Source organism: Cygnus olor, chromosome 4 (genome assembly GCF_009769625.2).
Source record: "Cygnus olor isolate bCygOlo1 chromosome 4, bCygOlo1.pri.v2, whole genome shotgun sequence".
In the NCBI taxonomy this organism is placed as follows: Eukaryota; Metazoa; Chordata; class Aves; order Anseriformes; family Anatidae; genus Cygnus; species Cygnus olor.
This window is the reverse complement of record NC_049172.1, coordinates 52,897,395-52,922,265: the sequence shown is the minus strand read 5'-3', so window position 1 is coordinate 52,922,265 and position 24,871 is coordinate 52,897,395. Positions and strand designations below refer to the sequence as shown.

Genomic DNA, 24,871 nt, shown 5'->3' with positions numbered 1-24,871 from the left:
TATATTTGTGTTTTTTTTCCTCATTTTCCACATGTGGTTTATTTCATCAGAGTAAATCACCCACAGGAGTTTATGGGTACTGTGTTGTCATGTGTTTCATCGACTTTCCCTGGACAAGTCTTTAAAAAGACCTTACCTTTCATGTTAGTAAACACCTCTGCTCAGCTTGCTCAACTTCTAAAAGGTTATCTCACAAATTGTTATAGAAAAAACAAATGGCAGATTTGGGCACCTAGGGGTAATGGCCTGCTTTTACTTAAGAGCTCTGCAAAAGCCATTACCATCTGTTGGTGATGTAGCAAGGGACAAGCATATTTTTTATTCAGTTTGCCTGTTCAATATCATTTCTTAACTTTGGCTTTAGACAGGGCCGTTCCTTCTCCTCCTCCTCCTGCACAAAGCTGGAATGAACATTGTTATCTGAAGAGCCAAAAAGAATGCCACTAAAATGTGAAAATCTGTAGTGTTGATGTAATTACTCTGCAGTTTGTCTCTACCGAATCTTGCTTCAGGTCCCTCAAAAGTGGCCCAAGCAGTTTTCTCATATGGCACTAAGCTTTAGAGGATGAGGGAGAAAATGGCACAACTGAATCAGAACAGGATGTGGTTTTGTGGAGCAGTTCGAGAAGCAATTCAAACCTAGATGGAGGGTGTGCTAAACAGTATTCAAAAACAGGATTCAGTTGTCCAAATTTTCATTTTCATTTGCTGTCTGGTTTAAATTGTAAGCCCTGCTACGTAAAAACAAAGTTTTAAAGTAACGTATCTGGTTTTAGACCAGTAACCAAAGACCACAAAGTAACTTACTTTTATTAGTCTTGGAGAAAATTCTAGTGTTTGCTGGCTTGTGGTTTGGATGTGAAATGTACAAAAATATTATTATTTTTTTCTGATGTTGAATCTGTATTTTCATGTTAATAGACATCCAATTTAGTTCCATTATATAGTGGTTCTTCGGATAAGCAGTAAGAAGACACAACTAACTCTTGAGACATAGTTTAGTTATCCTGCTTAATTTGTATTAATGCAAATGCCTTGAGTAGTTTTACAGTGTCAGCTCATGAAGATAGAAAAGAAACAACCAGAATAAATGTTGTGAGCCCTCTTCTTGTGTTCCTAATGTTTGGACAAACATCGGTTTTGTAATTTTTGGACTCAGCAGCTGTGCTTCTCTGTCAGGAGATGACCTGCATCAAAAGGATTTATGTGTAGCTCCTAATGGCTAAAGTACTTTTCTGTCTGCAACTTCATTTTTATCCTCACGTCTCCTCTTGTTTTAGCCCAAGTCAAACTTTGAGGGAGCAGAGAAAGTTCATGCCCAGACTTCAGCTGAAAGTGATAAGCACAAAATGGATGTGATGCAACATCATGAAATGAAGGCACCTGGCCCTGCTTGCCCTCCCTTCCTTCCTGTTTACACCTTTCCAGCTATCCACCATGTGAAGCAGCAGCAGGATTATCTTTCTCTCTTTTAACATGCCTTTATTAAATTCCTTTGCTCCCATGTAGGTGTTTGGTTTATTAAATGTTTGTACCCACTGCTGTTGTGTGGCTGAGGGAAAAATACCTGCTTTTATTAATGATGGGTAAAAGTCTTGTTGTAAAAGGCAAAGAGGGGTGAGTATAAGGAAATATCGCTTCAAGCTAACAGGGAGAAAACCTCTAGCACTTCTCTAAAGTGTGGAGTCAGAGTGCAGAGTGTGCAAAAGGCTACAAATGTGCTGGACTTACAATTATTTGGCCAACCTTTGCAGCGGATGATAAAAACAGATGGTTGGAGAGTGTGCTGGTATTCCTGTCTTGGCTGGAAAGAGCCAGATCAGATACCTGGTGCCTCTCGTCATGTACCAAAACAGTAATGGCAGGATTGATACCAGAAGAAAAATTAGCTTTTAAGACAGATTAATTGGCATAGATAAGTCAGGTGGTGGCTGCAAGAGGATCAGCAGATCAGTCTTGGCAAAGTAACGTTGGTTTTCCAGTGGCTTCTCCAGCTCCATGTAAACACTTTCATATTCTGCTCATAGCCTTGGACTGAAAAGCTAGGAGGTGCATTCAGAAACACTTCAGAAAGTGTATTGTCTTTCTCTGTAAGCGGATGTTTTCATGAAATCAGGAATATTATGTGTTTTTTTTCCCCCTTCTCATGTAAAGTCTTAAACTCTTGCCCTTAATTCCAGATGACAGGTTGTTATCAGACAGCTGTTCCTGGTAGCTTGCCACAGGTGACTGCTTCTTGCAGCCTAAGCTGGGCAATATTTAGAACAAGGGGTTTAGAATTTGCATCTATCAGAGTCAGCTGGTTAGGAGAGAAAATTTTAATTTTAGCCAGAGAGAAAGAAGCTTTGAATTCTTCCTGAGTTTTGGCTTTTAAAACATCACAAGGGGTATTATTTTAGATTTTAATGTGGCTTTGGTGCACTTACAACCGGGCAGGAGTGAACAGACTATATGAGCATACGAACTGAACAACAAAGCTCCTGGTGTCATGCAAATACCTTTTCACAATAAAGTACAAGGGGAGAGAAATATGATTTCCTATAAGTGAACGCCTTCCCAAAAGAATGTTTTGCAGTTGTCCAAAAAATGTTGGCTGATACACGGAATATCTGTATTACTTAAATGTGTAGTATTCTTGGTTTCTTTTTCTTCTTTTTTTTTTCCTCTCTCTCTCTCTTTTTTTTTTTTTTAATCTTTCTGAGTGTTGTATATAATTGTGCTTGTAGATGAGGCAGGGATTCTTGCTCTGGCAGGTGAGGTTATTAATTGCTCTGACCCTCTGTCAACAGTTCTGGCTCATTTTGCTGTTTGTAAAACAGTAATGCTCCTCCACATTTGGAAGTGAAATACTACTGAAGAGTGCCACATAATGTTGTCAATACCCTTGTGCTTTTTACTAGGAATAAAGTTGATGATATTTATTCATCTTTAATTTAATCAGCTATTTGAATAATATGTGAAAGTTGAAAACAGTCTGATTTAATCAAAGTAGTAAAGTAACTTAAAGAAATTTTACTTTCCTTTTTATATAGTTCTATGAGGAATGTATTAATGAATAGTTCCAAGATCCTTAGGTGTTTTTTTTTATTTCAGATTTGGGAAAGGTTGCTCTCTGGATGTGAATTTCCGGAGGTATTTGGAAAACCAATCTGGGGATAAAGAACTTTAACCAGTCATGCTTTTTCCTTTCTTTTTGACAGCTGAAAGTTGTGAATTAATTCTGAAAAGTGCTTTGCTTTCTAGCACTTACCAGTTAAAGATACCTTTCAATGTTGGGTCCTGACAATGCTGCAGGTTTATTGTAGCATTGGAGTTGCCTCTGGAGGTGATGGTGTGGGAGAAGCATGAAAATGTTCGTGGGACAAGCCTGATGTCTGGCGGGAAAGTGGCCAACTCCAAAGATTTTTGGAATTGTAGAAAGGTAGCAAATGTTTTGAGACTTGCAGTTCTTACTGTTTAGATTGGAAATGTTAAGCATGTTTTTAATAGGCTCCTTTTCCACTACTAAAGCATTACAGTGAAATAATTACATTCCTTTCGATTCATTTAAGACCTTACATGGTTTCCACTAAGAGTAAAAATAAAAGTAACAGCAATTAAAATAGTTGCTGGGTTTTCTTCTCTCTTCAGGAATTTATTTACTACAAGGCTAAATTGACAAACTTTGTTGAAGGCAATTTCATTTATTCCTCTGTCTGTATTTGAACCAGATGCTTAATCTAATTCTTTCTTAGTATTCGTTTCACACAGCACTAAACAGGGAAGAGACTGAGTGCTTGGGTAGCCTGTTTGTTTGATAACACGAGGCAGCTCGATCCGTTCCTTGCTCCTCGGTCAGGTTTGTGGTGGCCTCGGTGCTTCTGGAGCCGTCGCTGCTGGCATGCTGCATAATGGATGAGCCTGAACTGATGGAGGCAGCAGGTGTTCTCGCCATAGAAAAGAGCAGTGTTTGTTATTGTAGTAAGCATCATCAATCCTCCTCCCTTTCTCGCTCTGGTCTCAGTGTCCTCCAAACAAAGACTCCCTGTATCTGGAGCAGCAGGGGAGAAAATAGCAGCAATCTACCCTGCGAAGCATTGCCGTTTTGTATCTCAGGGGCAGCCTTGTAAATGGATCTTGATTTGATGCTCTCGATATCTAAGTGGCGTGTTTATCATTGCAGGGGGACAACGATACTGATTTACGAATTACATTTACCAGAAAACCCAATCAGTATCTACGTGGAGCTGCCCTATTCCAGCTAAACAGGATGAATGAAAAATGTCTTTCAATTCTAGTACTCATTACACACTGCAAGATGGCCATCTCCTGTGGGAGCAATCTGCTGAAAGATAGGTCTAAATGGTCTTCAGCTGGGAAAAAAGTAATTTTAGGGGGTTGGGAAGAGGAGGAGAGAGAAGTAAATGTTGCAGAAGAGGAGAAAAAGGAGGCTCTCTTTCTTAGTTTTGTCTAAGCTGGCCACTGCTCTAGGAAGTGCATTTTGAAGAGCACTCTGTCATTTGAAATCTTAAAGTACTTTATTTTCTATTTAAGGCAGCCTAGTCTACTGATGAATCACATTCACTTTGAAAGACACTTGCTCAAAAACATGAGTTGATTCTAGCTGTTCTTAACTGTTTCTCTAGTCTGGAGCAGTAATGGCAGCTGTCATTTCCTTCTGCAGGGCTTCTTGGGGTGTAGGAGGCATGGAGCAGATTTGAGAACAGAAAAAACAGGTTTCTTGACTAGAGGCTGAAGTAGGCTTTCCATTTGGATTGTAATGCCATTGTACTTTGGAGAGAAATGACTGTTCTGTTTCACCATACCTTTCTATTCCTTTACTTTCTAATTTTTGCTTCTTCCCTTATGGCAGCATTCTCTCTGTGGTTGTGTCATCCTCTTCAGTTTTCATATAGGGTGTGAGGAGAGAAGAAAGGAATTTTTCTATTGCCATATGACAGGTAAAGTGAATCAGAGGGTCTGTGAGAACCAATTACTGCCTGTGGATTGCAGTATTACCATCTCTGCTAGCATCTGGAGATGCGGAGTAGCTGGGCATGGAGGTGGCACTTGCAGGGTAAGCCCTCTGGCTCTAGCCCCTCTCCGTCCAACCTGAAGCATCCACTCTTAGTGAAGCCCGACTTAGGGCCCTGTTTTGCTTTCTGAAGAATGGCTCAAGGTTTCACTGAATGCTCACTGACTTCTGTGTGTCTTTTTCTGGATGAACTTTAGATCCACGCTGTGGCCACAGTCCTGTCTCTGGCCCCATCCCCTTTTGCTCCTGACTGGACTCCATGCGTGTACCCCAGACCCAGTTCATCGATTTGACACGACAGGTGCTGCAGATGGGCCTAGTTATGACACCTGGCTTTGCCCGTTATGCTCAGGCCCCATCGGGGAGGACACGGCCTGCGCTGGCCCCCCCCCGGCTGCTGCGTGCCCTGAGGGAGCAGCAGGCCCTCGCTGCTCCCCACAGCACAGGGAATGTAGCTCCACCCTTGCTCGGTGGCCAAATGGCGTTTAAAAACTGGCTTAGCTGGAAAAGCTTTCAGAGCCTAAATGCTTTCCCTTAGCTCGTCTCTATAGAGGCAGGAACAAAAGCACACTTAGCTTAATAACAAATCTACTTCCAAAGTGCTACTAATGAAGGCCTTGAAATTGTATGGCTGAATTAAGGTCAGCCTTCTTTCTGCAGGAAAGTGGATCGTTTTTCTGCATTCCACGGTTTTTGAAACGCACGTTTTTTCCTGTTTAGAAGCTGGTAGTTCTGTGTTTTTGTTTGCAAGTGACTGAAAAGTTATGGCACGCAGTTCTGTTCCTGCTGGAGATCCTGCCAAGTGATGACCCAGAGTTTGGAGGGAACGTCCAAGGAGCTCAGATCCTGCTCTCAGAAGTGTTGTTTTTCCCCTTTCCCTTTTCTTTGGAAGGACCAGTGTTTTGCAGTACACTGGCAGTAGATAAAGCTAAGCTTTTCAGCGCTGTCAATATAAAATGACTTATTTCCCACAGTTAGTTTCTTGCTTTGCTTGCTCTGGGCTTCCAGGCCTATTGTCAAGAGAATGAGGTCAGATCTTAAAATGTCTCGCTAAGCTGTACTTTTATATATATATTTAAATTACAGACTGTAAATGGGACACTTTACATATGGAATTGTCTTGATATGACTTTAGATTTAAAAGCTTCAAGGTAGACTGGTGCCTAGTGATGCTCATCAGTGGCAATTGGGAGGCTCCTCTGAGACCTAAAGACAAAGTGTCATCTGTAAATGGTTGGTTAAATTCAGTAATGGTTGGCTCAGGTGAACATCTGATTTCTTCAAAAAGGGAAGCTGGTGTCTCCTGGCAGACATTTTTCAATGCGACTGCTCAGTAATTACCGAGCTCCGGTAGTCTGTCTGTTGACAGAGGTTAATGACAAGCTGAAGTGCTTCTGGTGTTGGGCCTCTGTACTTGCAGCTTCTCGTGTTCCTGTCTCTGTCCAGCTTTAAGTGTGTGCAGTCTTGAAGTTGTCTGCCAAGATGCACGTTCCCGACACAAAGCAATGCACTGGTGTCAAAAACCTGCTTGTCCAAAAAGAAGTAGCAGAATGGTTTTGTAACACATAAATGCAGTGATAATATAAAATAGGTTAGAGCAGTGTGAAGGGGCGATTAACAAATCTGGGTACTGCAGTGATCCCTTCATCTCCTACAGAGCTGTTGATCTCTTCATTGCTTTGAGGCAGAGACAAGACATTGAGCTCAGTGAGGAAGCTGCTACTTGTGTTTTGCTCTTTCTCTGCAGCTGTAATTAGTTGACACACAGTCCTGAATCGGAAGTGTTTAAAGCCCTAAATTCTCTAAAGCTGGAGGAGAGAAAATAGAGGGTTTTATTAGCAGCTGTTTCGGTTTCAACATGTAAATGATGCAATGTAGCATAGATTTTGGAGGAGTGGTTTTTCAAGTGTTTGTGAATTTGCTCCTGTGAGATGCCGCAGGCGGAAAAGGGCGTTACAATGAATTGGAGTGGGTTTGAGTTTTGTTTGTTAGCTCCTCGCCCTTTCAGCGATGCCCAGAAACCTGATTTCCCGTTTTGTTGGACAGTGGCAAGTGTAATCAACCTGAGGCAAAGGAAAAATTCTTCAGGCGTTTTCTAAAAAAGCTTAAACTTTATATAAAAAAAAAAAGTGAGACTGGTGTTTTAGGCTGCCAAATACACTGAGTTCAGCAGCCAGAGCTTGAGTTCTCTATCAGAACCAATTCCACCTTCAAGAAACATCATGCTAGGGAAACAATAAAGGCTATATCAATAGCTCTTGCTTTGGAGAGTAGCTCACTGTACAGACTTCTTTCTGCATGCATTGAAAGAGGGACAGTAGCAAGGCAGTGCAAGTGTTTGTACGTGGCCAGTCCTAGGGAATCATAATAAAGAAGCTGGAAAATTCGTAGTAACTTCTATCAGCCTTTCATTTTTCAATGAGCAGACTGTTTAGCCTGGTTGAGTAAGAAAATAGCAAGACCTTGGGGAAAGGTAAGCCTGGAAGGTGTTCATGAGAGCTAGTAATTATTAGTCATCTGCTCCTTTTCCCTTCAAAGGTGCAGCTAGGAGCTTCCGGGAAGGACTGGTTCGCCCTGAAGTGGAATGGGCTGTGCAGTAGTAAAAGGGGGTTCAATTTACCTAGTCGGCTGCCAAAAAGATGACTCCTCCAGACGTTGAAGTGGAGTGAGGCCAGGCTCTGTGGGAACGGCCAGGATTAGCTTAAATGAGGGCCTCGGATCAAGGAGGTGCATCCCACACTGTTGTCGTGTGTGTGTTGCACTTGTTGGGTCTACATGGTACGTGCTCCTCCCGATCTCTGCTCCTCTGACCTGCGTGGGGTTGCGTGTTTAAAGAAAGCAGTACAGAGCTAACGAACATATCATTATGCTACCATCAAATAGAAATTATTTCCGTGAAATAACACTTCATTCCTCCTTATTCTCCCAAATAAAGGAGGAGGATAAATGACAAACATCTGACTGGTAAATCTATGTGCAAGAGCCTGCAACCCCCCTTCTTTAATTCATGTTAAAACTAAGAAAGAAATGATGGATCCCACAACACAGGAAATAAGTTTTTCCTGTAGATGCCTTATTTTTTCTTCTTTTAAGTAATAAAAAGAACCCTAAACTGAACCACTGATTGAAACCAGGTATCTTGGGGTGTTCTGTCATATCTGTCATCTGGTATCTAATTTTGACAATACTGCTTGAAGTACAGATAAGAAGCTGGTTACCCGTAAGACAACGATGCACTAGCAATTTACTGACCGTCAAATACAAATTTGATGTAACAGATGACCTGCTGCTAGGTGAAGCTTTTGGGAATTGCGCTGCAGCCAAGAGAAGTCTGATGGAAGTTGCTTTTAAGTTCATTCTTGCTGCTCCTTGCTCTCCACAAAACGTTCAGCCTTTAATGAAATGTTTTCTGTCCCACCCTGCCCCTAAGGGAAGGCTGCTACGTTTGGCAGCGCACCTGGGCATGTATACAAACAGAATTAGGGAGGGGAGATTAAAAAGAAGACTGATTTACTCTATCGTGAAATTTTAACACTCCTTAGCAGTTTGCCAGCCAGCTGGGATTATACTACCAGATGTCCTGGCAGAGACGCGCGCGGCTCTGTGTGATCATAAATCCAAACAATGTATGGCAACACCATATGTATAATACTGCTGTTACCAGTGCAGAATTTTCATGTGGAAAGCTCTGGTGACGGGCAGGATTAGTGAAAGCAAAACCTTCCCAGATTTAACTTTAAAGCTTTGGGTAGGTAATAGTTGCTGATGGCGGTGGTGCGTTAAAGGGGAATCGTGATGCCTGTGCTTTATCAGCAGCGATAAGCCTCCCCTGCCTGCAGTCGTCTTCTCTCCACGTTTCTTGGCTGTTCAGCAGGCAGAGCTATAGTGCAGGTGCTCGGAGGGAGATCTCTTCTCTCCGTTGGTGAGTTACGGAGCAGCGAGGGGGGATTGTCAGCAGCCCACTAAGCTCCAGGCCGAGTCAACAACGCGATGCTGCTTTGTAGCCTTGTGATTTGTCTGGGGTGTAAGTGGAGCTCTGTTGTCTTCCTCTTGGGGAAAAAAATGTTTAGTAGGAGGAATGGGGATGGAGCGGGAGTTCGGTGCAATTATTTTGCTCTTCTTTCTGTATTTTCTTTGACAGGTTTGCTAAATGAACTGGATCTGTTCTTTTTAGCGTATACATTAAATATAAATATGTGTCCATTCTTAGTATTGTTTGCTCACTGAACTAGGCAAAGGGCATGAACAAATCAGCTGTTGTGGCTTTTAGTTGTCTCTCCCTTCATGGAAAAGGTGCTGATTATCATCCTGTAGCAAAGAAGTCATTCCGTGTGAGGACTAAGAATTGGGTCCACCAAAGGGGCTGGGGGCATGTTTGTGTCAGTGGCATCGTTCTCCCGTGCTATATGTTGACACCAAACTGTCAGTTAACCCAGCTGACAGTGTGGTAGTGGCAGAAGGGATTTTAGAGCAAATAGAGGGAATATGATACCCTATATTTTGTGCTATTGTTGCCAAGGAAAGTGGAGTTCCTGTGAAGTGTGAGAAAGAGCAAGTCAGCTCTGTGTCACTTCAAAGAATAGGATGAGGGTAAACAGCAGGAGGGAAAGGAGAACAAAGGAGACTTCAGCATGGCTAGTTAACTTTGCAAATTGCACTTGAAGTTAAAGAACCAGTGTGTGGAAGATCTAAAGATAAATAATATTAAGTGCTTTCTTTACAGATTAATCTTGCTACCCAAGTGTGAAATCTCTCCCCTTCCTCCCATGCATTCTTTACATTTTCAAGCTCTGCAGCACAGAAATTTCAGGTGGTTCATTGCTGGCCACATTAGGCAATCTGAGCCCACACTGTTTTTGTCCTTGATAACAGAAATTCACACCAAAGATACTTACGTTGTTCACCCTTTTACTGATTTTAATAGTGAATTACCTCAATGCTGTAACACCTTGCGAAGCTTTGTGCAGAATGCTTGTCATCATTCGGCTTTTCTGGAAGACAGATACGCCAGGACCAGGGCTTGTTGCTTTCAGTAAACTCCATTAATGTAGTCTTCATGTTTCTGTGCTAGTTTTTGGCTTTCTAATATTTGCAATATGGCTGTTCAGAACTGGCTTATATTGTTAGAAGTTAAAGAGTTTAAATCCTTCTGCTGTAAAAGCATCAAACGCAGGATCCAGTGAAGGCTCTCCCAGTCCTGCTGCGCTGCCATGGCAGTTCGCTGCAGTTCTTGCCCACCAACGTAAAGCAGACTTCAGCCTCATCAGTGTTGTTTAGTTCAGAAATCTCTTGTCTGTGCTATGTGAAAAAGGAATTTAATTGGCATATTTGTGTTATTAGCTGAAATGTAATTTTGGAAGTGGGGAAGTAGGAGTTTGTTACTCTAGAAATGCCCAATCCCGATGTCCTAAAAACTGTCCTACATCATCTTTTGGTGGCTTGTGCTGCCTGCTGCTTATACGATCCAGTGCTTCCTATTTACATACATGTGATTATTATGGGTTAAGCCTTACTTTTACATCTCCCTGAAGTAAAGGCAGTACGTTTTCTAGTTTTGTAGCAGAGTGGACTTTTTCGTTTAAGTAAAAATCGATGTGGGATTGCAAAGTGATTGCACAACATTGAAATTCAGTGTACCGATATACAAAGAAATGAACAGCCTACCAAACTTCTGGAAAATCTTCCTTTTTTTTGCTGCCATGCTTCACAAGCCCTCCAAAATGCGTAATGGGTAGCAAAGACCTCTCCCTGCTGTGTCTATATTTTTGTTCGCTGCTTTACATGCTATTTTCAGATGTGCATCCAGCAAATCAGGCTAGCTGTTCTCAAAGTGTTGTCCCTGATGGCCTAATGTTTATTCATCTACTTGTATCTTGTTGGCTGAGATAAATTTCACCTGAGGACAGCATCTGCTCACTAATTTGTCACCTTTTCTTTTTCATGCCCTTAAGCTGTTTTTCCACCAGAGGCTTTGCAAGCTCCATCTCATGAAGCACCAGCAGCAACACAAAATGCAAGGAAAACAAAGCGAACTGACGCTTGGTGAAAATAGGGTTGTGTAATATGGCACTGGTTAGTGGCTGGATGACAGCCACGCGTGATGACATCAATGTAGTGGCATGCGTAACTGCAAGGAACAAAGGAGTTAATCAGCAACAATACTGTATAGAAGAAGTGTTGCTGTGTATAAATACATATTAGAGCTGTTGCCATAAGCTTGTGATGGAGACTCAGTGTGCTGTGGTTTAGTCTCCTAATACTCCTTTTATTACTCATTTTAGCTTTAGTTTTCTGGGTTGCTAAGTGGTAGTGAAACTGAGAGACACATCCGGCAATGAAATAATTGCCCTGGATGAAGACGTTTGCAGCTTTTTAGAGAAGAAAATATCATCCAGATGATGAATAAAAATCAATTCCTTCTTACGTAAATGAAACACAATAATAAATTGTGTTTATAATTAGTGAAACTTTGTGTTTCACTTCTGTTCTCTATTTTTGTATTGCAGTATGACATGGAAAGACAAGTCTTTTCCTATCAGCTTTATAAAACATTGAAGAAGTGGCAGGCTTTTTTCTTTTTTTTTTTTTTTTAAATCATTATCAAGATACAGCTGTGTTTTTCCTTAAAGATGCTTAGCTCTAACTTTTGGGCCCCTGTGCTACAGTAAACTACAGTGTGCTGACACTACAGAAGTGAACAGGTAACTCTTCAGTATACCTTGCTTTCGCCTGGACTGCCAAAATGCGTTGTCCATACCTGTGACATGGCTCAGGTCTGAATACCATTTCTCCGTAGTACGAAAGCTGATGGGATAGAAATCTGCTCCCCCCACTTTCCAGTTTTCTGTACCCGGCTGCAGATTTACAGCTTTCTTTTGTCCAATGAAGCTCGGCAATAAAGCACAGAAGCAGCAGCATAAACACTACCCTCTGTATGCCAGTGTTTTCGGGGTATTGTCCAGCAGTCAATGGAGGCTAGTTCCCAGATATGTAAGAAGATGAACCAGTGGGCACAGAACAGTGCTCAGATCATATTCATAACATAGGCCTGTGAAACACACAATGGTTTTGTGATACCATAATTAAACATGTATTTTCCATGTGTAAGCATGCATATACCTGTGTGCATGTGCCAAGAAACTGAGCTCTAAGTTCCTCTTGGAAAAAATGGGTACAGCTGCTTGCTCCTCTCTGCACACTTTTTTTTTTAAATCTTTGACATTTATAATGTCATCTTCAGTCTTATTTGTAGTTTCTAGCCTTTCTCTGATGCACTTTTCGTACATCTTAATTGGCTAATTCAGGAGACTTGTAGCTGATGAATGCTTCCCTTCTGCAGCTGGAGCATCTAGAATAGGCACAAACCTTTCCATGCCTCATTTACTTCCAGTTCCTTTTTAAACAGACACGCACTGTTTCTAGACCTTCCTGTCTTTCCTCACCTGCTGTCAGTTCTTGTTGTACCTCTTATTAGATGAATTGTTGTTCCAGCTGTGCATTTGCATTTCATGATGTTATTCGTGCAGCCAGATATTATGTATGCAGCCTTCCTACACCAGCAGTAACAACAGCAATACCCATGGGAGAGGTTTTGGCAGGTCGATTCTTACTTCAGTTGTGTTCACAGTTTTGGTACTGCTCCCTGGTGAATGCAGATGTTCAACAAACACATGAAAAGATTGACTTCCACAGCTACAACATTTGATGTTGCTTTAGGTTGAGGAGGGAAATAAAATGACTTGTCTTCTTTTTTCCTGCGCAGAGCTCTTTCCCTGTGAGTCAAGTCTTTACGAAATAGCTCTTCCTATTCCTTTCTATTACCGTACTCTGTTCTGTGGATGAAATAAATGTCAATTTTGATGTGCCGAGTCTATCATTCATCCCAAATGCTAATGGTTACGTTGTTGTGATTTCCCTCTGTCCCAGCCGATCAAGATTAGAGATGATTCTCTGTGATTAGAGATAGTTTAGATGATCAGAGATCATTTCCTTCTGGCAAATTGTGTCTGGTTTCTACTGAAGTATGAGGGTGACCCAGTGCCTTGTTCTACTTCATGCATTCGAATAAAATGTGACTTTTGACTTTGAGAGTATGGGGGGGCGGTAAAGTTTTGTGAACTGTCATACCAGTTTGTGGGAGAAGCTCCTTCATATTGAAAAAACAATATGCTTACTATCAAGTGGGGGATTAGGTTTTATGCTTCTTATTTGCATTTTAATTCCAAAAAAATGTTGTCCTCCGTCTAAGGCTGTGTGTAGCCACAACCAGCGTTTGCGAAGCTGGTGAAGCCACTAATCCCGTGGGAAAGTGCCAAACTTGTCAGCTTTTATAAATTGCTGTCTTTATGACAGGAAACTGGGAGGGAAGGGTCTTGTATCTGAATGGAACAGCAAGGAGAAAACTGGTACGTAAGGACAGATGTGTCCCCAAGCCACTATTCTTCTATGGTGGAAGCAACGCCCAGAGCTAGGGTCTTGCTGACAGATTGGACGCAAGCCATGAGAACTCTGTAAGCATCCGGTCAATGTTTTGGCTGGGCGAGGAGAAGACCTCCTGGAGGACAATTGAAAACAAGGCAGACCTTTTGTTTTGGTTTGGTTTGTTTCTGTTCAGTTCTCTCTAAACATAACTATTTTTACGTATTTGTTGGTGGTAATACCTTTAGCTGAGCACATCATCTGTTGAGAATGATTTGAGGATGAGTGGCAAGTCATTGTCAACATGGTAGTGAGTCAGGCACAGGGCTTCGGTCATGCCTCTAGCATCCGGCACCCTCAAGCAGGATTAGGATTCCTAGATGGTCCCTTCACGGCCCATCTCCAAGAGGAGAGCTTAAGAGCTTGTAATGCAGAACGTACCGCCTGGTCCCAGCGCCCCTGAGAGGGATGAGTATGTGCCAGAACTTGAGCTTCCTCCAAGTTTGTGTTCATGCTCACAGTTGACTTCATGATGTGAAATGTCATTTCATATGGCGAGGAGTATGGTGGTGCGTGGCTGAAGGACCACAACTCATGTGGGTGCTTCCGGCTGGATTTGCTAATTATGTGAAGGCGAGAGGTTAAAGGCCAAAAGTTCAAGCCCAACGCAAAATTTTTAATAAGGTGCAAAAAAGCAGCAAAACCACATAGTTTGTCTAAATACAGTCGTTCTAAAATTCAGAATGCTTTAGGATAAAATTATAAAAACATTCAGAAGGTTTCATTGTTGTGTCTGGATTTTCTTACCTCTAAGCAACAGCGCTGTTATAATCTGTAAGTGCACTGGCCAGAGCAAATAGCTCTGTTAAATAGCTCTGTTAAATGTGTTAAATAGCTCAGTGAAATGGGAAGGAAGAACCTGGTTGATGTACACAGCTTAGCTCTTTGGCAATGCCTGCCTGTAAAATTCAGATGTTTCATTTGCAGCAGATGCTTTAACTGTATGCTATGAATTGCTCTTGAAAAGCACACCTTCTAACATGTGCCACTCTTTCGTTTCCCCCTACTTTTTTGCAGCAAGTGACAGGCAGAAGTTTTGGTGAGAAAGACTTCCGTTCTGGATTAGAAAACGGCATTCTTCTGTGTGAGTAAGTAACACTTATGGTTTTGAGCCTTGAGTACATTCTTGACTATAGATGAAATGATTTTTAACGAGTATGTCTGTTGGTTTCCTTTTGCAAGCTTTGACATTGTGCACACTGGTATTTCACTGCAGCATCCTTTCAGTGCTGATGCTATTGTTACGGTGAGGATTGAAATGTGGCTTAAAAAAAACAGGCTTTGCAGAGTGCTTCCCTCACTCCACCCCAGCTCCTTAGTTGAGTTATGTAAAGTGAAAATGATGTTTGCTTTTTGGTTTCCTTTTATTTAAAGATGATAACCACAGATTGGGGAATGGTGTTCCACACCTGCCTATAGGTGTCTCCACTGCAGTGAAGTGTTTTGGAGCAACTCCAGGTCCAAGTGCTGTCAAGAGTTAACCATCTGAACACCATCGATACTCAGCTGCTTTTATAGTTTCTGGAAAGTTTAGGCATCCTCCAAATTTTACCTAAAGGTGTATTTGAATGATGTGTCTTGTAATTTTTGGACAAGAGATGCAAGTTAACTTTTGCATGTTTCTCTCTGTGGTTTTAGCAGCAGGTTTTTGGCAGAGTCTTCCAAAAGCACATTGTGGCCTTGGATGCCAAAGCTGGTGACTTTTAAGAGAAATTTGGAAGTGTGCCCTAATGCCCCATGTTATTTGAAAATCCCATGCAGGATGTCAGGAGTTTGGGACAATATGCTGACCTGAATCGTCTGTATGGACGGATTTCTTTCCCTGGGCAGGCAGGGTTGTCACTGAAGTAGGTAACAGCTGTCTTTGCACACCAGAAGGATGAAGCTTGTGCAGAACTGAATGCATATTGAAATTTATGAATGAGATCTCCTGAGATGTTTAGCTGGAACATTGCAGCTATTGTTTGTTTTATACTATGAAAGGTGCTGGAACTTGGAGTCTGTTTTCAGCAGTATGGTTGAGCTAATATCCTGTAAGTCAACTGCAGGTAGTTTACAATAACTTTGAAACTTACTTGTGTAAATACTGTTGTATATCTCACTGGTGTCATTAATCAGATACCTTGAACTTTAGCTGTTAAAGTGGAAAAAAGCATAAAGGAAGTGATACGATCTTGTTTGATTGTAGTTGCATGTCTTTGCTGAGGAGTGGCTTTGGGAGGAGGGAAGTAGTTGTTATTGTTGATCAAATGTTGTGTAACTCGGAAGGAGCGTGGCGTTTACCCCTCTGTACGTAAGGGTTGCCTCTTGCTCAAGATCTCACTCCTCTGCGTGTTCAATTGAAGTACTGAGAGCTGAGTCACTTCACAGTGCTCTTTAAATGTTAAGGTTGAATTGTGTTGCATGAAAAGTAAGGGATGTGTATTTCAAGATTAGATTCTAATCTTATCTTCAAGTACACAGATGTAGTCTGATTTAAATGCTGTAGATGGAAAGCTTAACTAATGATTTGATTAAAAAAAAAAAAAACCACGTGTGAATACGTGTTTCTTAGGGGGCTGTAAACTCCAGTAGCAAGAAGGTGAAGGGACAACACTTGGGTTATACTGCTAACTTGCTCTGTGATGTTGGGCAAAGTGCTTGTCCTTGCTCACCACGTGTGGATCTGTGCAAACCAGTCTGAAGGGACCTGTCTCCTCAACCTCTGACCTGAGAGGTCCGTATTACATGTGGCAACTGGCAGCTGTGGTTGGTGGGTGAAGTTCTAGTAGGCTGCGTAGCATTAACCAGAGCTGCCACTTAGGCCTTCAAGTCTGGCTTTCTGATGATGAAGAATTTATGAGGCCAACAATAAAAGTTTGCTCCTCACTGCATCCAAGTCCACTGTAAGAACTCAGTAGAAATTTGGAGGTGTAACACAGAGCTCTTAATGCATCTTTGAAAAGTACAAGCTTTGGCAGATGAAGCACTGATAATTTATTTTTTTTATCTCTTGCTCAGTGAAGCACTGGTAGTAAAGCTGCCACAGGCAATACTGACTTTGTAGACAGGAGTTTTCTGTTTAGTCAGAGACCTTACCGGGGTACCTGCCTTATGAGCAAAATCTACCAGTATTCAAGCTCTCTTTTCCAATCTGTTGTGCTTTTATCACAACTCAACAAAGTAGATGAAAACTGCATCTCAAAGTCTCTGATAAGCTACAGAAGGCAAGAAAGGAATTACAGGTTTCTTAGGTTTCTGAAGATGGAAGAAGTCATTACCTTTGGTCTGGTTTATTTGATTTGTTCCTTGAAAGTTTTAGGAAAAAGCTAAACCTGCCTCAGTTTGTCTCCACAGGACAACAGTAATTGCTAGTGTCATTAGCTGACAACTCATAGCCAGGCACTTTTGCAGGTGATGCCCACGTGAGCATGGACTGGGGCTTACTTTCAGATGGGTGTTTCAGTGTTCTTGTTACCTGTTGTGTTTTGAGATGAGGACCGAATGTGAATTTGTGTCCTGAGGGATCCCAGAAGCTACAAGACTGGGAACTGATGTCAGCAGGTAGACACAGCCACTTTGCCCTCTGTCTCCCAAAGAGGTCTCAAGTTGCCCATGGACCATGCAGGCTTTTTGCCCCAAAGTGGGAGGAGCAGAGAGGTAGGCACCATAGAACCATACAATGGCTCGGGTTGGAAGGGACCTTAAAGATCACCTGGTTCCACCCCGCCCTGCCATGGGCAGGGATACCACCCTCTAGATCAGGTTGCCCACGGCCTCATCCAGCCTGGCCTTGAATACCTCCAGAGTTGGAGTCCAGTCTGCTAACAGCCAGACTAGCCATGTGCAAAACGACACAGGGGAAATCTTTGCAGCAGGTTGTTGGAGCCTTTCACACAGTAATGCCAGGCCTCCCTCCAGCTGATTGCAATGCCTACGGCCTACACTTCCTCAGGTGCAGGTTCCCGTTTCAGCAAGGCAGTAACAGGAACTTTCCATCTTCTCTCTTATCAGCTCCTTCAAGGGATATTTCAGAACCTGTAGTGATGCTCACCTTCTCCTGCAAGCCTTTTGCAGCACTTCACTTCCCTGCTGACAGACCCTTGACTCATAAATCTCTCCCAGCTGTGGCTCTGGTAATTAGCAGACTACTGAGATGTGAATGCTTGAGGTACTGCTGTAGCAGTCCACTGCAAACTCAGGCAGATGTCACTACACTGGTTACAGATCATTCATTCGCATCCAGCAGCTATGCCCATATTTCAGTACATGAAAACTAATGCAACTGCACCATGCCAAAAGCTCAGACTCTTGGGAGGGACGTGTTGTGCACCGACAGCCTGACTAGCAGGGAGGCCTTACGCTCCTGAGCTAGCCACAGGCACCCGCAAGTCCTCGTGCCTGGTTCCTGGGAGTGTTTGCTCGGTTTGATCGGCTGGCATCTCGATCAGCCTCATTATGACACTTTGATAGCTCACCACGCTCAGCTCAGGAACGTATTTAAACAATGCAGGGTGCCATCAAGTCGCACGCTGACAGATGAGAGTAACACAAGCCCTTCCTTCTTGCTGGCTTTGAAAGCCCACTTGTGCAGTTTCCCTGACAGTACCAGCTCTGATTGTTCACCCAGCTGTGCTTAGAAGCCAATGACTACTACTCCTGTTTTTCTGAAATGATTTCATGGCTTTTTAGCATAGCTGCCTGACATCGGTGCAGATGGCGATTTCAGCAAGGGACATCAGACACAGCTAGACAGAGGCAGTTATGGCTCCGTTCTTGCTTTGTGTATTAAATTGTTGTATGCAAAGACTGAGGAGCTTCCTGGCTACGCTTCTGCATGTGTGGGCAAATATGCCTTCCTGGGGACAAGACAGAAAACTGTATGAGGGAGGAATGCAATATCAACAGCAGCAAATATCTCTAGAAATTCCCAGCTTGTGCTCCAGCATACATTCTTTTTCCCCTTTTTCCCCTTTTTCCCCTTTTTCCCGCATAGCTTTAATATTTAGATTTGACCCAGATATCCTATAGATTCAGACATCTGAATGAAGGTTGATAGGAACAGAAAAAAGTTTATGCTGTCTGCCCCCGCCCCCACCTGCCCCACTGACATGGTTAGTTCTGTTGCTTTACTGAAACAGTGCGGAAGGAAGTAGAAGTTGCTTTTATTTTTAATCATGCAACAATTGTTATTAGTAAGTTTAAAAGTATTACATGAAGATAGAGATGCATACAACTTCTTGTAACCTTGCCCAGTTATTAATTGCTCTAATATTCTTGGAGGTGTTTTTAAGGAGAGGAGTTCCTTTCTGTTCTCCCCGCTGCCCGCCTCCCCTTGCCCTGTGCTGCTGCTGCAGGTTCTCGCCTGTTGTGTTGGGTATTCAGTAGTTAGAGAGGTCTGTGGGGATGTGAGACTTGAAAATCCAAGTTATTTACTTGCCTTGATATGACTATCAAAGGGTTGAAGGCGCCTAGTTAAGTAGGGAAATGCACCTGTAAGCATTTATGAGAAGCAATTGGGATCATATATAACAGTTGGGATGTGGACTGTAGGCAAAGGACCTTAAACCAAATCCAGATTCAGATATCAGCACAAATGAGTTGGCTTTGCAGTGTAGCGCAGCAGTGTCATGATAGTGTGTAATACCATGGGTTCTATATGTAGAACAGTTTATTTGTGTGTCTGCTTTATGTTTGTATGTAAATCAATTTATAGCAGTAAATGCAGCCATAATAAATCTTTGATTTCTCTCAAACGTGAAAGTTCTAACAAATACTTAACTTCATACCTTGGGAAGCCATGGCATAAACACATAAAAGTGAAAGAGTAATAACCGTATGTGATTAAAGATAGATGCCACTTGCATATGTAGTTCTGGATACTAGATTAGGAACATTTTCTCAAAATTTTCCTTCTTTTTTTTCAAGGCATTTATTTTCTAGATTAGCATGTGGTGTTATGTAAGTTAGTAAAGTGCACAGAAATGATGATTCATGTTTGTAATCAGCATTCTTTGACTCTGCTCCTTTTCTCTATTTTTTGAAGGAGCAAATACAAAGGGGGGTTGTTGCTTTTAAGTAATCTTGGTAAAATTGGCCATGTACAGGGAGTTAAGGAAAAAGTTTTATCCCTTTTCTCATGCAGGAAAATGTCTAGGAAAGGCACTTCCCTTCAGTCATGCATGTTAGGGATATATGCACTTAAAAACTAAAACCTACAATCTTTATTGTACTTTTAAGTGTGAGAAAAGATGTGAGAAGTTAGTCATGGACACTGATTGTTTTAACAGTATTTAAAGAAAAGCATGAAGCGGGGCTATAAATCTACGTGAGCTGAAAGTGATTGTGATCAAGAATTACTTAAAGGAATTTATCATTTATTCTGTCATGAGAATCATTTTCTTCTATAAATAAGAAATCTCCTTGGCTTGTGTTCTTTATGTCTCTGGTGATGAATGAGCTGCTTATTCTCGGAGAGCAGAGTTTCTTTGGGCTTGCATCATGGTTACAGTGCATCTGACCAAGCTTTGGGCTGACATGAATGCCGTTTTCAGTGAGGGCTGGATATGTGCCAGATCAGTGCAAGTATAATGCTGTGGGATAGTAAAACTTTGTCTTCTGCGTCAGTGGTACCGCTAGGTGTGGAACTCGACTTCAGAACAGCTTTAATTATCTATAGGGTATTTCAGTTGTTTGGCTGTTTAAAAATCAGATTGGTTTTGCAAGTTAACGTCCTTTATTTAAAATTGCCCTGCCACTTGTGGAGACCTGGTAGGGGAAAACAAGTATGCAGTCATTGTAGATTGTAGGATTTTTATGTTATTTTATTTATCTGTCAGTGGTATGGCCCTGGTATCAATTCAGCACTCTGCTGTGTGATGTACAGTGCAGGGACTCTTGTCTTGCCGGATACCTCACTGGAGAAGTTAGTGGCTGCTTAGCCCCTTACGCTTAATTAAGCTTTGTTTGAATTTGCCATTCCTGGAAACTAAGAAGGTATTTGAGTTTCATAGACATACTTGAAGTTTTGAATGTGACCCATGCCTTGAGGTAAAAAGGGATTGGTGTTCTGTGGTTTTCAGGCTGCGTATTGTAAAGCCAAAACATTATCGGCATCGTGGATTTGGCATGTCTCCAGTTTAGAGAGACGGGCCCCAAGGCTCATTAAGCATTAAGATTTAGGTTCATGTGAGGACATTTGAAACAGATTTATATGAATCCACAGTTTTTAATCTTTAAGTTTTATTACCATGTTAAAATGAAGAGCTATTTATTTGTATGGTTCAGGTGAGGGGTCAAGGGTAACGTAAACTATAATGCTCAGCTGTGTGCATGAGAAGGGGAGAATGGCCATTGAGGAGCATGCTTGAGTACAACTAGAATGGCCTGTCTTTGTTTTTATGTCAAAAAAGAAATATGCATCTCAGCAGACTAAATAGCAGGGTTTTTCCAGCGTAGGTTGGTGATTGACAGAGCAAGAGACTGCGGAACAGTGATCCATTCAAACTGAGTTTTGCTGAAGTGCAAAGCAAGGCAATCATGTGAGAGGTTTCAGTTTTCCAGGAGTGTATATTTAAGAAATTGTTTTGGATAAATACTTCGGGTAATTATCCGTGCTTATTGCTGCTCTCTGTAAAACTAAGAGCTGTAAATCTACAGGTACACGAGACACTCTACGTGTCATTCATTGTGGCGGTAGGTTCTGTATAAATAGTCCTTGCGAAGGCACAATCTTCCCTGTTGCCTTTCTTGAGCTGTTTTGCAAGACCTCTATCTTGTTCATATTTTTAGTCTTTGGCAGAGCAAGGCCCATGCAATGCTGTATTTGGCTGACTTGTTTTCTCAGTCCTACAGGTTTGCATAGTTCTGTATTCTCCTTTTAGTTATTAGATGGGACTGTGAGCCTTTTATATGACAAAGTCAGTTCTGTTTTGCATGTTAAAAAAGCACCTTGTTCATCTGACCCTACATAAATAATAACAGGGGCATCATTAGCAATCGCTCAAGAATGTTTTCCCAAAAATATTTTTGTGACCTCAGGAACATCTCGATACTTTGAAACTTCTTTGACACTTCCTTTGCAACAAAATCTATTGACTTTTGTTGTCTGTGCTGTTTCAGTGTGATTTGCCTGTATTTAAGATTAATAGTGGGTTTTTCTCTCCTTTTCAACTATTTTTGGGCTTTTTGGAGCTGCCACTATGTAGTATAAGGTGAAAATATGTAGATACTGAAACGGTTTGGACTAATAATTGTCAAGTGCTGAGAGGCTGCTTGTTAGAATGTAAATCTGTAAAAATTAAAAAGAGAAATGTCTTCTTGAAGGTTTACTGTGGATAGAATTTCCTGAACTCTCAAATATAAAACGCCTTCTTACTTTAAGTTCAGGTCACTAGGAAGCTTTTCTTTTTAGGAATATGATCTGCTATTTGAGAAAAGAACTCTATTGGATACATATCCATCCAGGCTGGAATCATCTGTGAATGACACATCATCTCAACCTTTCTTTTTTTTTTTTTTTTTTTTTTTCTTCCCATTTCTGAAGCTTTTTCTCTGAAAGTGCTTCTCTTCCATTTCCTCTTAGAAACAAGGTCTTCTTAGAGGCTGGGTTTTGGCAACCATCCTCTGAATATTTTCTTAACTGACGCTTTCTTGCAAGAATTTCATGTGCAGTTGTCTTGGTGCTTTTCATTAGATCTTTTATCAGCTGTTGCCTGAAACGCCTTCTCTTCCTGGCAGAGGTTTTTCAAATTCTTAACTGCTGATAAACAACCCCAGGAAGGTCTCATAGGTTAGTCACACAGTGGCTAGTCCTGATTTCAGCCTGGCTGTCCTACTGCAGAGATACCTTATCTTCTGGAATTTCAAGCCTTGGGGACAGTACCGAATAGAGCAATTGATTCTTCCCATACCCACCAGAGCTGTTTTACAGGGGGAAGGAAATGACCTAGCTTCTCTGTATAAGAGGGGGAATGGATCAACTTTCCAGTGCCATTGTGCCCTGATGTTTCCATAAGGTAAGGCCCCTCTCAGGTTTTAGCTCCTGTACAGAGTCTTACCAAGCAACATGTAGCAGCCAACTACCAAAGGATTAGATCAGTATCTGGCCAGGGGATGGGGTGGATGGGTATGTGAATATCGCACTGAAAGTGGCCAAGAACTTTAAGGAGAGAAGTGAAGAACTTCAGAGGACTGACCTGACTCAGGGCAGGTGCGTAAATGCCAGAGGGGTTGGACAGAAATCCTAGCTAAGAGCCTGAAGGATTTTGGGAATGGGTCAGGCATGTGCGTAGAGACTCATGTTTTACAGATGGAACCTGAAGAGCTTTGATTTTACCCTGTGTTGGGTTGCTGCCTTTTGGGGATTTGGTAGGATTGTTTTTTGTTTTTTTTTTTTCCTTCATCATATTGTATTTTAATTCTTTTAAGAACTGTTTTATCTTGTCTTTGCTTCATTTTGCTATGTCTTTGCTTCTTTTACTGATAAAATGTTCCCTGAAATTTCATTGTTAGATGTTCCTTTTGGTTATGTCAGAGAAATGCAGATTATATCAGGTACCAGAACAGCCTCAGTAGAAGTAGTGAAGTCTTTATATTTCTTTTTTTTTTTTTCTTTTTTCCTCCCCATATCATTTAACTTTTAACAAAAGTAACCGTTAAGACTCCAAAATGTTTTCTGTGAGAAGCAAGTTGCTTGAAAGCTGAAGTTTTTTAAGAGTACTGCCTAACCTTGTTTTGCCAGTTGTCTCCAAAATGCCTGCTGGTCACCAAACCCCAGCTACCAAAAAGGGTAGAGCTTGGGGACTGTACCTACGGTGTCCTTTTGAGAACAATACCAAAGGACATTGTTTGATGGTTTGTTGCCACCGCTGTTCCCTCACCATGTGATATCAGACCTTAAATAAGCAATATCGTACTGGAGAGGAAGGGAAAACAGAAACATCATGGAAGATTTAAAATAATCCTGTTTTTTCTTCACTCAGGACTGCTTGGTTGGATTTGTCCCATTGACATCTGTTTTCCTAGATTCCTAGTTGCAGGAATATGACAAGTAGTACAGAAACAAACAAAAAAGACACTCCTATTCCAACTTCAGCACTCAACTCTGACCATTTATACAGTATCTCACCGAGCTTCACATAACAGAATGTGGTACACAGTGGTGTAAAGGTTTTGTTGTGTTCTTTAGAAGATGAACGTCCATTTGTGGATTTTCTCTATTCAAAGAATCCAGCTGTACAAAAATGTAAACTAAATCTGTGATTGGGAAAACCTGAGCTTGCAACTGGTGGATCTTTATTTTGGGGGTGGGACTGGGGGTCTCCTAATTTATGTTCAGGAGCAAACAGTGCATCTGCCTTTGTTGCCCTCACAACAAAGGATATATACCTGAATATACCTGAGCTCTAATGATTTTTACTGCACAAGAAAAAGGACTACTTCTGTGGGGGAGAGAGGGTCAGTAGGAGGTACTCGGAGAAATGAGTGATCATTCAAAGTCTCAGTACAAGTCAGTATCCGTTTGTCCCAAACCCTCTGTCAGAACCTGCCAGTAGGGACCTTAGTGCCTTCACTAGACTAAACTGGCTAACCCTGATCAGGTGTTTGAGGCAGAGGATTGTAATGTGTGTCATCAACTAGATGTGTGTTTTTGAGCAGCTGTCTTCAAGTGTCTTCCTACTACAGAAACAAGAGAGTGAAAAAATATTTTATGAAGTCATTAAAATAAAACTAGGGGAGGCTTTCATTTTCTGAGAGGTAGACTGCAAACTTTTTAGTCTCAGTCATGAGGCATTACATGTGTACAATAACTGTCACTGTTACGTGCTTGCAGAAGTGATGGAAGTAACTTGTCTAATGTGATAGAGGGTAGGACCTTAACTCTGTCTTGTGGCCAGGCTTACATTGATTTTCTGCTGTGTGACTTGGTATGAAGGTGATACGGTTAGCTTTTGTAATAAGGATAAATGTTGTGAAAATAAAGCACCAAACACTTGTGGGTATTACTGCTGATGGATTCCATCCTGTTCCTGTAACACCTGTTCTGCCACAGTATTTTCCATACCTTTCTCAGGAGTTGCTGAAATACAAGGATATTTTTAATGTACTAGGATGATCCGCTCACCAGCGTTTCCGATGCTGTAAGTTACCAAACTTGGGATTCAAGAAGAATGTGAACTTGTTTTATCTCTTTTTTTGGGGGGTGGCAGGGGCATAGTCTCAAAAAAATTTTCAGAGATAACCCACAAGATTGGAAAACAGACTCTGGAATTGTTCCCCTGGCCGTTTTTGCATACGGTGCCGCTATCTAGCCTTGCTGTGCAGTTAAGTGCAGAAAAAATAGCTGCTTCTGGTTGCGCTCATGTTGCCTCTTGTCTGCTGCCTGCAGTATGTTAGCTA

The 24,871-nt window shown here is 41.7% G+C and overlaps 1 protein-coding gene across 3 annotated transcripts in view; it reads left to right on the top strand.

Moving 5' to 3' along the window:
- The window catches only part of LIMCH1 (LIM and calponin homology domains 1), a 174,522-nt gene that overhangs the window by 51,088 nt on the left and 98,563 nt on the right, over window positions 1-24,871 (top strand). For 2 of the 3 annotated variants that reach the window (XM_040554967.1, XM_040554966.1), the window contains exon 2: window positions 14,510-14,580. In XM_040554967.1, the coding sequence (XP_040410901.1) occupies window positions 14,510-14,580 (71 nt within the window). Of the gene's footprint in view, window positions 1-3,399; window positions 3,422-14,509; window positions 14,581-24,871 lie in introns of those variants that run through there. The other variant, XM_040554968.1, reaches the window with a different exon arrangement.